This window comes from Lepisma saccharinum, chromosome 2 (genome assembly GCF_977018435.1).
Source record: "Lepisma saccharinum chromosome 2, izLepSacc3.1, whole genome shotgun sequence".
NCBI classification, from domain to species: domain Eukaryota; kingdom Metazoa; phylum Arthropoda; class Insecta; order Zygentoma; family Lepismatidae; genus Lepisma; species Lepisma saccharinum.
This window is the reverse complement of record NC_139230.1, coordinates 202,192,823-202,207,275: the sequence shown is the minus strand read 5'-3', so window position 1 is coordinate 202,207,275 and position 14,453 is coordinate 202,192,823. Positions and strand designations below refer to the sequence as shown.

Genomic DNA, 14,453 nt, shown 5'->3' with positions numbered 1-14,453 from the left:
CAATGAATGCTATTTTACAGTCTGGAAGTATCTGTGTCACTAGTCACATCAGTGTGAACATCCCGTGTCGCTTGTCCCATTGGTCTGAAAGTTTCCTTACACTCATGTCGATGGCACTAAGGAAGTTTTGTGGGTTTCCCCTTGTCGTTTCATGCAATCATCATTATCACCATCGCCGCGATTAGTTTAAAGCGGAAGAAAAGAGACCAAAAATGCAAATGCTTCAGTGTGTATATATCTTTAAAACAAATCATGATGATGGTGATGATAATAATAATGAACCTAATTCATACACAAAAATTTAGTTACCAAGAGCATTTCACGCGCATATTTTGACCGTATTATTAATGAAAGTAATGACAGAGCGTATAGAAGAGAAAGTGTGTGCACTTCGTTTTCTTCCCGTAAGCCAAGTGAATAGAGCGGTGCCCCACCGAAACACTGGCAGCACCTTCGCTTGCGAGCGTCTTCTACTTGCAGTGCGGCCGCGCTTTACGTAGAGCGTTGTGCTAGAATAACATTGCGTACTTTTATTAATGACAACGTTGTTACGTTATTGAGTTTAGTGTCGTTAGATTTGTGATTGATCCGTTGTGACTAGTTTGTGTTGTGTTCAACGCATTATTATTGTGTTTGAGACAGCAGCGAGCGAAAACTACAAGATGCCTACGTGTTTCGTACCCGGCTGTAGATCTGGATATGACAGCTGTTCTTAAGGCAGTAGACATTTTTTAGGCCATCTAAAGACAGTAATGGTCTCTCAAAATGGGAGAGTGCCATCCCTAGAAAAGATAAAAACCTAAGTCATAATTGCTATGTGTGTGATATTCATTTTTCCTCTGACCTTTTAGTGAAAGTGGATTCGTTCATAGTGGATGGCGATACAGTAGAAATTCCACGACAAAGGTGGAAATTAAAACCAGAAGCAGTTCCTCATATATTTCCTAATCTGCCCAAATACCTCTCTAAGACAGTTAAGAAGCGAAAATCTCCCATGAAAGGCAATTCTTGCGGACAGATAATAAAGTAAGTCTCGTCGCAATGTATCATTAAGCTTATCAGTAGAGGATGATTTGCTTCACACTGCGGATGCTAGCAATACAGTAGCATTGCTAAAGAAAAAACTAAAGATTCAGAAACGCAATTTAATTAGAACGCAGAATAAACCAAAGGTCGCACAGGCTAAAATAAATTTGCTTGAAAAAGGCGTTAAACATGCTAAATTAAAGACAACGGTCACACAATCAAAAAAGTTCGCGTCTCTTAGCAAAAATCGTTACGTTAATCCAAGACTATGGTTCGGGCGACGGCTGTAAATACCTTACCTATGCATCGTAAAGTGTTTATGATGTGCTGTTACGAGTGGAAGAATTTGTTGCAGAAAAAATATCATGTGCTAATAGTTTATGGGGTGATATATTTTTTGAGTGTTTGTACAATTTAAATATAATTGCTGTAAAAACTTCGCAATTAGGATGCTGTGAAGATCATGTGCTGCGTACGCTACCTAAACTCGTATTTTCTGAAATGTCGATTTTTCTTCCGCACCAATGAGATAAAAAAGGAATTAAGTGCCTCGAATACAGCAAATTCATCTCGGAAATTCTCCAAACTATCCAGCTGCCGAGCTTTTCTCCAAACGTAAGTAACATGCATTTTTGTTTCTTATGTAGTTAGTTATGTAAGCAACGCGAGCATCTTCCGCGCCCTCTGAAACGTCACCACTGCCATCTAGGCGGTGGACCACGCCAACTCAGGGAGTGCGCACACTATTTCTTCCATACGCTTTGGTAACGATAACAGGACGTGGTCGACTGTCTAGAATGTTCGTTATATATTCGCAACCACTGTACCAAATATCATAGCAATGATCACATTCAGAAATGCTTCTTGTAAAAGAACCTGATGTTGCAGCGAAAACTCCATTTACTTCCATTATAAGCAGACGAATACCATGCAGCTGTGCCGACACCAGCGCCTCTAGCGGTATCATATTCGAGTGGAACCAGCCAGAGAGCCCAGAACAGTGCCGTTTTCCACACTACTTTATTCAAGGCGCTGTACCTGTGTTCTGCACCACGCCATGAAGGCGTATAGTGGGTGTGGAGTTAGGGCCCCACACTTTCTTGATCTCGGCCGAAGCTGGGGGTGATGTGGTTTCCTCCAGGTACCCACTTTATACGATGCTGGGTGGGCGCCAGAGCCGCTTGAACAGGTGGAAAAAGTCCCGGTCTCCTCCGTCGGGGATCGAAACCGGGTCTCTCTCAATTATTTTTATAATTGAAATGTCAATGGTAATTCAAACTTGTGTCCAATGCTACATTGTTCACGTCAATTAACTATTGGTGCTATACATAGGTATAGATATCAATTTGTAGAATTGCAAGGGGATTGAAACGGGTAATATGTGTTAAGGGGGGGGCAATATCCAAATCTTACATATTAGGCCTTAAATTGACACTTGGATTCTGGGGGGATTGAGAATTAAATGTTGGGGGGGGGGGCAATATATCCAACTCTTCAATATCAGCGTTACGTTTTTGATTATGGCGGGTATTTGAGTTATACCCTAGAGCAAGCGAACGAGGAAAAGTCTCTGCGCAAGTAGTGGCCCGAGACGGCTCCACCAATGAACACGTGAGAGTGTTGGGATTGCATGGAAGGGGGCGGGGGTAGCGACTGCATTACCAGCCTTCCCAGCAGCGTGTACTGCTTCGCTCTGCTCAGTCGATTTTCCCCACTTCTATGACGCTAAGCGCGACCTTGCTCCAGAGATTTCCGGGACAGAGTATAAGGGAAATTGTGTATTAAATTGAAGGGGCATCCAATTCTTGTGTATTACTCTTGTCTTAGACTGTTGCAAAAATTCTGGTGTGGAGACTGAGAATCATTTGTTTTGGAGGAGGCAACATCCACTCTTCAACATAAACATTAAGTCTAAAATAGTCATGGAAATTTTGGTGGGAGGACTGAGTATTAAATTTAAGGGGAGAGATATTAAGCTCTTGATAAAGAGTTAAGTCTTGGAATGTCAAGGGATTTCTGTAGTGGGGGGAGAGTTCGAATATTATATCACGGACAAACACACGTTTTCGGCGCCGAAAGTTCGAAAAGAGTAACTAATGCGGATTCCTAAGAAAGTATTGACACCCCATTAAATTAATATTCTTGAAAGCCTGCAAAGAAATCGACGTAAAAATTTTCTTGATCGCTTCGCTCGCAGTTTTGTCTTAACAAAATTATGTGTTTGACGTTTTACTCGGGTGAATGTGAAGTTTTATACTATCGCTACATTACAAAACATTGACGATATTCTCGATATTGATTAATAACATCACTTCTTAAAATATAATGCTTAGTGTTAGTATACTGCTTAATTTAAAGCAGGTGCATCACTTGGATGGTGTACTTCTATTAGCAATATTATTGCATTATTGATTTCCTGTATGCTGTAATAGTTGTACTAAATGTATTTGCAAATTCACATTTCTAACTTCTTGTCACAGAACAATGTTATGTTAACAAGTGAAATTTGCATTGAAGATAAAATCTAGGTAATTATTACTATGGATTACCAAAAAAAAATATATTTACCTCAAGCAAAGGGAGCGAGTTATTTGAAGGACGAACCGTATTATATTCTTTCCCTAAGCTTAGAAATTTCTATCTAAGCCTCGCGACAGGTTAACTTTGCAGCAAGTTTTATGTATTAATCCACGCGAGAACGGCGCTCAGCATCTCCCGTCCCCAATCTTGTCTCACCCGTGGAGCTGTTCATGTCACACGCAGCGAGAAAATCGGCAGTATTGCAGCGGAAGTATATTCTGCGCGCTCGTTTGGGTCTATAGTGTGCGTCAACCTTAAAAGTCAGTATGGAAGTAAATGGAGTACTTTCCTCTTTCTCTAATACATGAGTTTTGCCAATAGCTCTGTCCTTCTCTACCACCGCTGCGTTGCCAGACGTTACAAAATTTACAAAATGTAAAAGTCATAAATTTCAAACAGTGAAATCATTATCCTGTAGAGTTTTTTATGCTCTATTTACTGACGACATTGTACAACCTGTCACAAGTTCATGTGATCTGAAATTTCCATTCAATTCACAAACACTGTTTAAATGAATATTTATGTCATTTAATTCATTTTAAGCAATAAATGTGCTAGCTTTCCGTTATTTTGAAAAGTGAACAATTAATAAAATATGGACAGTTCAACATGTTATTGCATTCAAATAAACATCAACTATTATGTATTCATCCAAACTATTGTGGGGGATTTTGATGAATGAATTAAGGTGTGTGTGTGGGGGGGGGGTAATGCATTCATGATCTTGGGGTGATGGACATCCCTGTTTAGAGAGGAGGGACAGATAAATTATAGTGTTCAGTAAAGCTAAAAAAATAGTTACTATCAGTAGACACGCTGTTGTAGTTAAATACTTTATAGAGATTATAACATAGTTTGAGGTGACGAATGACATGATTCGGGGCACGGGGGGGGGGCACTTGAGAAGATTTTGGGGGAGATTGCGCCATTGGCCTTGGGGGGGGGGGATGGGCACCCCTGTTGTCTCTTATTTTACAAGTTCAATTTTTCAGATGTAGTGGACTCACTAGTTGTATTCGGGGAACGCACTACCAGAGAACGATCAGCACGCCCAACACCACCGGCGTCCGCCAAGGAACTGAACGACTCAGCTACCGGGATCTACCAGGGGAAGAACATTTAAGTACTTTAAATCCTACTACAAACTGCTAGTCTACTTCCCATTATCCCTTGTGTATCAAGTGAAAAGTGAAATATGACAAGTGACCGTGACTGGATATACTCTCAGAGAATTGATGGCAAGAAATTGCCAACTAATTTCACTTCAACTTTTATATCTATCCACCAAATATTTTCTAGTCGGTGACTGCCAAACTGAAAATTCGGGTTTTACTAAACTTTTTTCCCGGGAATCTCTGGAGCAAGCGAACGAAAACTAGTTTCTGTGCAAGTAGTAACTCGAGAGGTCTCCCACAAATAAACTCCTGAGAGAGGAAGTGAGTGCATGAAAAATTCGGCTCAAGCTACAAAGTTACCCAGAAGCATATTTTATTGGCTTCTTCTCACCAAGGTGGGTTGATTTAAATCAGGTTGATTTAAATAGCGATTTAAATCAAGATTTAAATCAGGTGTTTTTTTAAATCACTGATTTAAATCACTTTACAGAAATAATTTATAGAAAAATGTTCATAAGGATTTTGTATATATCAGAATCAATTTTGGTGAAAGTACATTAATATCGTAATTATTTAATGGTGTTCATTAAGCTATGAACTGATTTAAATCACTTTACAGAAATAATTTATAGAAAAATGTTCATAAGGATTTTGTATATATCAGAATCAATTTTTGTGAAAGTACATTAATATCGTAATTATTAAATGGTGTTCATTAAGCTATGAGAAAGGAAAACAAAGAAACAAAATATATGTATTGATGGGGTGAAGCTCATACAAAAGGAAATGTAATACGTAAACTTAATAAACACTTAAATTTTTCTTGATTTGGAATTCAATAATTCAAAAATAACAAACATTTTGTGTAGAATAATATACAAAAGACTACTTATGTTAAACCGTAAATAATGCTATTATCATTAAACTGTAAATAAACATTGCAGCTGATATTTTGCAAACTATCATTAAAAATTGCCAAAATTCACCTATAAAGACTATGGAAAATATTTTTTAAGTTACAATTATATAGTACATCTAGAATGTTTTATTTTCACTGGAAAAAAAGTTACTCAATTTTTGATAGTTTCATTAACACAATCAACAAACATTTCCACAATAGGTTCATATGTACAGTATCAGAAACAGAAAACTGTATATTTACATATAATTTTTATTTGCTTTAAAAAAAACTGTTCAAGAAATTTACAGGGCAGTTTAACAGAAGTTGCCTTTCTATAAAAACATATATCTATTTATATGTACGGTGCCAAAAACCACACAAGCAATTTAAGCGTGTCTCTTATAAAAGAAATCGATTTAAATAAAAAATCCGATTTAAATAAAAAAAATCAAAAATGATTTTTTTAAATAAAAATCATGGTTTTTATCCACCCTGCTTCTCACTGAACAATAAAGTAAACTGATAGGTTACGAAATGTTATAATGAATTGAAACGCAACCATGGTAAATATTGTGAGATTCTCCTTCAACAGTAGCCTTCAGTACACAACAATAATACTATGTGACAAGATTGAACATTATATAAATAATAGTACTATTTAACCAAATACTACAAGATGGCGATATGCAACAATTAATTCCGTGAAGTTATCACGAAAATTTCATTGACGCCTGTATGATACGAAGTAAAAAAAAACAACTAATGTTTCTTTGTTTGTTGGACATAATTTTCCACATTAATTGTCCCAAGCATAAATTATGCGAGTTTCAGTAATATGTATATTCATGTTGGATTCATCACAATAGAGTTTATGCAGAACACTCCTTTCTCGTTACTAGGTGTTGTGAATTGAACCAGGAGGTAAGTTTGACGCAGTCGGTGGACCATGGCTCCAATTGGAAGTTTCATTTACCTGGTATGGCATCTGGTGACATTCTGCGGTACTTCTAAAAATAGTCAGCACGCAAGAACGGGGAAACGGCGAAAATTCAAACTTGCAACAGATGGACAAAAGTGTATCCAGGCTGCCGAATCATCGTGGATTTAATTCCTGGGACTGGCCAAGATCTCAATTAGAATCTCCATATAAAAGTCGACCGAACCAGTATTACAATATGCACAAAACCAAATATTAGAGAAGGAAAATGAACATGAACTCGGAGTAGATCTAAAGAAAGGAACGTCTTAGAAATGCTTGAAAGGAAAGATCATAATATCACCATCAGTAAAAAAGAGCAACAAAGAACTTGAACACATGGTTCAAGTTCACACGGTTCAAGCGCTCATAACCAATCCGAGTTCATATTGCATCCAGAATACTGTAATAATGCAACTTTAAAGTTTTATCATTGTTCCAAGCATCTTAACTATTGACGAGTTAATGTCAAAATGTCGTACTTATGAATTTAGGGAATGAAGGAAAATTAGTCCTTGGGAGATGCTGAAAATACATTTATTTTCTGTGAATATAAATAATCACAAAAACGACCAATGATTTATGTTTACTTGCCTTTATGTAGGAGACTGGAGGTAGGGACTTCTGTGAGTTGGCATGTTGAGTTGACAGAGTTAGGAGTGACGTCACACCAAGAGTCACACGAGCAGGAACAGCTTCTGGTTTGATCCAAAAGGAGATCCACGACATGATGACTATGAGGCAAGTGGGGACGTAAGTGTGGAATAAATAATACCCCAGACGTCGCTTCAGGGTGAATACGACCTCCAGACAGGTAAAGTTTCCTGTAATAAAAACCAAACAATTGACCACAATGATACATGAAAGAGGCAACAGCAAATTTACAAATAATGAAAAAGTTTAATTCAAAACAAAAATGAAGGATAATTTATACATGTAGTGGTTCAACGGAAAAATTACGTTGATCTGCAAGTAGGGATCCGAACTTCGAAATTCGCAAAGAGAAGGCAATGACTTAAGGAAACTCACGGATGAACCATTGGATATTTGATTTGATTTTTTTTTTTTGATTTTGAATGTAAAAGTTTGGGAGCGTCAGCACTTAGGCTATTTTGCTCCCGTCACATTATACGGGGGCCAGCCCCTTATCATAACAAATAACAACTCTAGCGTTGCATATAAAAATGATAAAATGTTCTGACTTCTGTTAAAAGCTGAGGCCGTAAACGGGCACTCAGCACACACAAGGACAACAAACAGGACAACACACAAAATTATACTGGCCATAGTGCCAGTCGCCAGAGCCTCGTTAGTCTTTAGTCCAGGGTGCACTACGTGGAAGTGAGGTTGACTCTTGGGCGCCTACGTGGAAGGTCACCCCTTACACCCCGAACCATTGGATATATAACCCACACTGGTTAGCCTACACGTGCATGAATAGCAATTAAGAGAAAGAAAAACTTTCTCAATCAATAATTTCAACTCTCACACAAATCTGCAACATGGCATGGTTTAAAATAAAATGGGAGGGTTACGAATTTACACGTTTACATTTAGAGATTCCATGCAGAGGCACAAGCACGAATTTTTGTATGGGGGATGCAAGTACCAGGATATACGTACCAATAATAATAATAATTATTATTATTTATTATATTATTTTTAATTATTATTATTTATAGTAGTAGTAGTATCCAAGACGTTATTATCCTCATAAATTACGCAAAAAAGGGGTAGTAGTCGGTGTTAAAAATTTGTGTTCGAACAAACATTTTGAATTATTTTTTCAACACGTTCAATTTCACATTCATAATGGAAAAGAAGCACACAAAGTATTTTTGAAAGACAGAAAATGCTTGATAAATGCCTTCCCAATATTTATTTATTTAAATACATGACACTAAAGGCAAATGCCCATTTACAGTGTCTTGTATTATCACATTGTTTGTTACACAGAGTATGCAATCAATATAATCGATAAGGTACAATAATATGATAATATGACTTAAAGTAATATAAAAATTAATATAAAAAGTAATATGAAAAATAAATAGAAAGTAGCAACCTGACAAGTGAGGTTAAATCTTACACATGATATGACAAGAATAGAAACAGAGAAAATCAAAACAATTTCCCTTTTGAACTCTTGTAAGCTTTGAAAGATGTCCACCTTATCATATGATTTTGCAATTTCGTGTACAACCTACACATTTTCCGCGTGGGTGCCGCATTGGCTGACTTTGTTAGAGGTTTCGGTACTTGAAAGTGCTCTCTCCGCGGTTCGATGTCATACCAAATTTTTCCCTATTCTGCTGTTCTACAGGGTGCTGCTTTCCCACTAACATCTTATACGTTGCAGAGATGCCAAAAACCCACAGATCTCTGTCTAATATTTTGGCGACGACACCGATTTTCTAGCCTGTTGTTCAACCATACAAGCTTTAAACAAAGTTCTCAAACCAGATATAAACTCCTTCCAACGATGGTGTGACACATGGCGCCTCACAATTCATGCTCTCAAAACACAAGCATTGGTATTTCTACAGACAGGTGTCGTTCCATGATCCAAAGAAACCCAACATTACTAAACATTAATGTACTGGAAACTCCTATTCCGCCAACCCCCACTGCCAAATACTTTGGAGTCATATTTGACTCCAAGTGAAGCTTGAAACCTCACTTACTAAACATTGTCTTGAAAGCTACAAATCATCTGAACTTGCTTAAACGTCTGATTGGAACATCTTGGGGACTCCAGTCTAACGTCGTCTTCCATACCAACGGTCACACTGCATGGATCTCAGTCCCAGATTCATTCTATCACATACTGCAAGTATTGGAAAGACATGCTCTGCGTCTGGCATTCAGAGTACTTCTGCCAAGCCCTACACAACTACTGTAAGAAACAAATTACCTTTCCTGGAATCACAACCTACATTGAACCTGTCCGTCATAAATATATAACTAGCCGAATGAATTCGCACCATCCAGAACTTTTCAACACAATGTACCAAGATTCTCTTCACGATTGCCTCCCAACATACAACTGGACACCGTTACAGCATATTTTAACTATGTACCTTCCTTATTGGTCCGCAATATCCTGAATATCAATTGTACAATATCCATCATCCTCTTTTGATTTTGATTAAAAATTTCATTTTTCTCTATAATTAGTTGAATGACGTTGGGACAAATATAGGGTAAAGTGCCCAAATACCGTCCCCCTAAGCCAAATCTTCAATTCTGAAAATTTGTTTAAAGTTAAAAATAATTCAACAACTGATTGAAGCAACTCAACTCCATACCTATTACCTACTAGTGCTGCTAGTCTGATTCTACTAAATAATTCTTTCTTAACCAAAAAGAGTAAATAATCAAAGGAACGCAAATTTTGATTCTTCAAAAAAGGTGTCCTAATTCCGTCCCCTTTCCAGTTCTTATCTACTCATTTATTTTATGGGAAATTTGATTAAAACAGTGTTAAAATCTCTTGTAATAAATTTATTGAGATGAAAACGTGTTTATACATTTTTATACTTAAGTTACATCTTTTTACCCATCCAGACAAAAATCGCAAACAAAGGTTTTGACTTTTGTTGAAGATGAACACATCTCGTGGCACCACTGGAAGTATTTCGAACACTTTGTCCATTTCTCTCCTCGCTTGTCTTGGGGAAAAACGCTTTCCACAAATAGGACAATAACACATCTTCATCGCTTGAACTATCCTCGTCATCGGTGGACACCAGTGGAACTTGTGTTTCATTCTCAGAGTCGCTTGAACTTGAGTCATATTTCTTTGTTTTCTTTTTGGGAGGTTTTGTCGATAATGTTCCAAGCTGATCTTTATCTTCAATGATGAGACGTTTCTTGGCCTTTGATTGGACTGTTTCTTCTGACGCTTTTCCGCCATTTTTTTATTTTCCATAGAGGCTTTTAGAGACATCTTATGTGGACTTCCTATTACCAAGAATGAGGTCCCGTCTCTAGAAGATGTGGAAGGCTCGATTACTGGAACTTCTTGGATGTCTCTTGGACTGACCACTTGAGGTGGAGCTGGAGCATTCTGGTTGTCATCATTCCCTCCATTGTCAGGCAGCTCTGGCTCTTCAAGTTGTCTGGCTATGAAGTCATGCTCTTAAAAGACATCGGGATCAAACGGATGAATTCCAGTTTTCCTAAATCCATTGACGGTAGTTTCAAGAGTAGCAGCACGAAGGTACGCTTTACTGATCAAACTGGATACTTGTAGTTTCCTTCTGTTTGGGTTAGAGGTCAACCATTGCTCTATAACCTTTGCGTATAGAGTTTTCAGAGGAAAACATAAATGCTACATCCAAAGGCTGTAGGTTGACTGTTGAGTGAGGAGGAACGTGCCCCCTCGGACCCCCCGCTGGATCCACCTTCTTCATAGAACTTTAAGTTTAATATATACTTTTAATTAATTAGCATTAATTTTATTTTAAAAAATAAGGCATAGAAAATACATTAAGAAGACATAAAAAAGGTCGACATGTGATCGATCACACATCAATCAAAACTAGTCTAAGTGGTCAGGAAAAAAAAAATATATCACAAGATAGATACATAACGTTGGTGCTAAATCCGTCCCCGGGACGTATTTAAGAATCTCAAAGGGGACGGATTTAGGACTCCAGTTATAACAACAATAGCGACTGCTCCTGACCAAACGACTACAGCGTACATGGTTGTGACAACTGGAACGCAATATTCTAGTACTAATAATTATCAATCACTAAATGATGAAAAACGTACCGCGATGCGTCAATAATAACTGTTCCAAGTTGATTTCACACTGTAGCAAACTTTCAGACAAAATATTTTTGAAAAATTAAAGCGTGAATGAACAGAAAAAAGCAACTACGTCACTGCCAGTACGCAACCGAATGGTTCTGAAGATTTTCCTATTGCTCTCACAAAATAGCTGCACTTTCCATGGAAGTTGAAGAGGGGGACGAATTTAGGGTAGGGGACGGATTTCGGGCTCATTACCTTAAATGGTAAAAATATTATGCAAGCTTGTAGCAATGAACTCAAATATTAAATGATTGGGGAGCACCCCTACATAATCATGTAACATATTTTTACAAGTTTCTACTACCAAATCGATATAACTAGAATAAAAATTGCACATCCTTGCACGTAGAGTGGCCTTCTTCAAGTCCAAAAATTTGAAAAACAAGAAGTAAAAGCAAAATTAAACAGATTTAAAGATATTATTCATTCTCATATTGAATTGAATGGTTGATTTGATTAGGTTCACTTTACCTCGCTTTTCGGCCACTTCTGGCTAATCGCGAAGATGAGGATGAGTGATGATATGAAGAGATTGATGATAGGACACTCACAAAGAACACCCATGCCCAGGCCGGGATTCGAACCCAGGTCCCATGGGGTCCTATCTGCCTCTTGAAACCACTCCGCCACGGAGGTCGGCTGAATCGAATGGCAACACATTCTTAACAGTGTTGCAAGGAAGTGTGGTAGTGGAGATATTTTTTAAAAAAGCCTTTATTATTACTGTATATCCACAGATGGAAAGTGAGGGCGATAAGAGTATCAAATAATCATGATTTGAAGCAGTCATAAGTTTTTGACCGTGCCTCGTATTTAGATCCTGAATCTCTACAGTGCTTTTTATCCTCTCAAGGGTGATGCATTCCGAAATACGCATTCTTCTTGCACCTCGTATTTTAATTATAGCATACAAGCCACTTACAAAATTGGATTGCACTCTACTTGGTAATGTTTCTAGCTAAAAAAAATGCTTTTGACAACTGTGGAAATGCTGTGTCGAAAAAATGTGCCCTATTTAAATTGTTTCCATTTTTACTCGAGAAAACTTCTGCAAACATCTGAAACTTCATTAAAATAGCATGTCCAGTATATTTGTATACTGTACTGCAGTAAATGGAAGTCCTATGTTCTTGATAAGTGGATGCGAGCAGTGATAATTTATTTTAGCCCCTACAGTTCTAGACTATTTCTCTGTTTGAATTATTTCTGAAATTTCCAGTAAAATGTGGGACTTAACCCTCATACGTAAAGTGTTACAATTCCATGAAACGGATTTCGGGTTGAGAGAGCTTCCTTATTGGCAAAGGCATTAGGTAAGTTGTAGAGTTAATGGTAAACGGTCTCCGTTAGCACAGAGATGGATTAACTATCTTCCTTCGTGGGAACCTGATGATTTTAAATAAGGAAAGAGAACCAGAGGAAGAAAGAGAGTGAAAGAGAGAGACTCAATGGAAATAGAGAAAGAGAACCAGGGGAAGAAAGAGAGTGAAAGAGAGAGACTCAAAGGAACTAAATAAAGAAAAACAGAGGAGGAAAGAGAGTGAATGAGATAGACACAAAGGAAATAAAGAAAGAGAAACAGAAATGAAATAAAGTGAAAGAGATAGACACAAAGGAAATAAAGAAAGAGAAACATTGAAAGAAAAGAAGAAAGAGGGACACAGGAAGAAACAGTGAAAGAGATAGACACAAAGAAAATAAAAGAAAGATAAACATTGAAAGAAAGGAAGAGAGAGAGAGAGAGAGTGGCAAAGGTAAACAGAGGAAGAAAGAGATAAGCAAAATAAATAAATAAAGAAAGGGACAGAGATAGAAGTATCTTTTTTTACACCCTGTGCAAGCAGTGACAAGACAAGCAGCAAAGGAGAACAAGCCAGGCTCTTGTAGTTCGAGACAACACAGAGAACGATATACGTTTCCTCACTCACGAGACGAGATAAAGTCCAGTCTCGTCTGTATGCCATCCATAATTGAATAAGTTGTGACGGAAGTAAGAGTACATTCGGCAAAAGTTGATTATTGCATTTTTCTTTGGCCAACAATATGAAGTTTGTTTCTAGTAAAAGCTTAAACCGTTCGTTATAACTCTGTTATTTAATCCGACTCAATACTTATATCTGTGAATTTGGATTAACAATGCACATTGTCTGGTTCCTTTCAAAACGCACGACTGTCAGTTTAATATATTTTCGCAACAAAGGTCTATAATATTATCCACTATCATTTTTATGAGTTTTTGGTTATCTACAAACTAGGGGAAAATCTCGTCAACCACAATGTTGGAACCTAAGACCTTCGGGATACGAGTAGGTCACCTTAAATGCTTAACTAAACACGTCTGGCAAACATTGAGAAAAAGTTACCTTCAACTATAGCAAAAGCAATAAATAGAAGTAGCCTTATAAATTAAAGGCCCCATTTACCAAGTTTAGAGCGGTATCGTGCCTAAAAGGATTATTGAAACGAGGTTTCAAAGCGCAAGCGCAAGTAGCTAATTTCTTGTCGCCTCAGGGATCACAAATGTCAGAGTCTATCTCATGTACAACACTGAACCCCGAATGTAACGAGAGGTTTTATTATCTGAGAGCAGGTTTATGGGACATGTTTTATTGTCTCGCAGTCAGAACGAGCAATGCCCAGTACTTGCGTTTCTGCCGTGGTCGTTTACTTTCCACTCGCTGAACTGGTTAGCAGTCGTGCCGAAAATTTTTAGCACCTGTTACACTCCCCCTGGTCCCTTTTCAAGCGAGTTGCTCCCGCTCTGCTGGGGGATTTTCTTTCATTTCACCCTTCGCTTTACTATGAGTCAAACCGTCATCCTGCACCGTATTTAGCAATGTTGTTTTAAGTCCACTTTATGCACCAATAGCCTGATTGGGACCGAACCTTGAGTGTGAGTTTTATTTTTAAGTCCACTTAAAACCCACAGTTTGAAGTGGGGTCCGAACCAATTGTGCCTCCACCGGGTATCGAACCCGGGACCCCAACGCGACGACGTTACCACTACGCCATCGGGGAGGGGGGCTGAACCTAC

At 37.9% G+C, this 14,453-nt stretch overlaps 1 protein-coding gene across 1 annotated transcript in view; it reads right to left on the bottom strand.

Annotated features, from left to right (window-relative positions):
• The window catches only part of LOC145981007 (glycine receptor subunit alpha-2-like), a 653,123-nt gene that overhangs the window by 65,031 nt on the left and 573,639 nt on the right, over positions 1-14,453 (bottom strand). Inside the window, exon 7 of the mRNA XM_083114106.1 lies at positions 7,193-7,422. Coding sequence (XP_082970232.1) covers positions 7,193-7,422 — 230 coding nt within the window. The remainder of the gene's footprint in view (positions 1-7,192; positions 7,423-14,453) is intronic.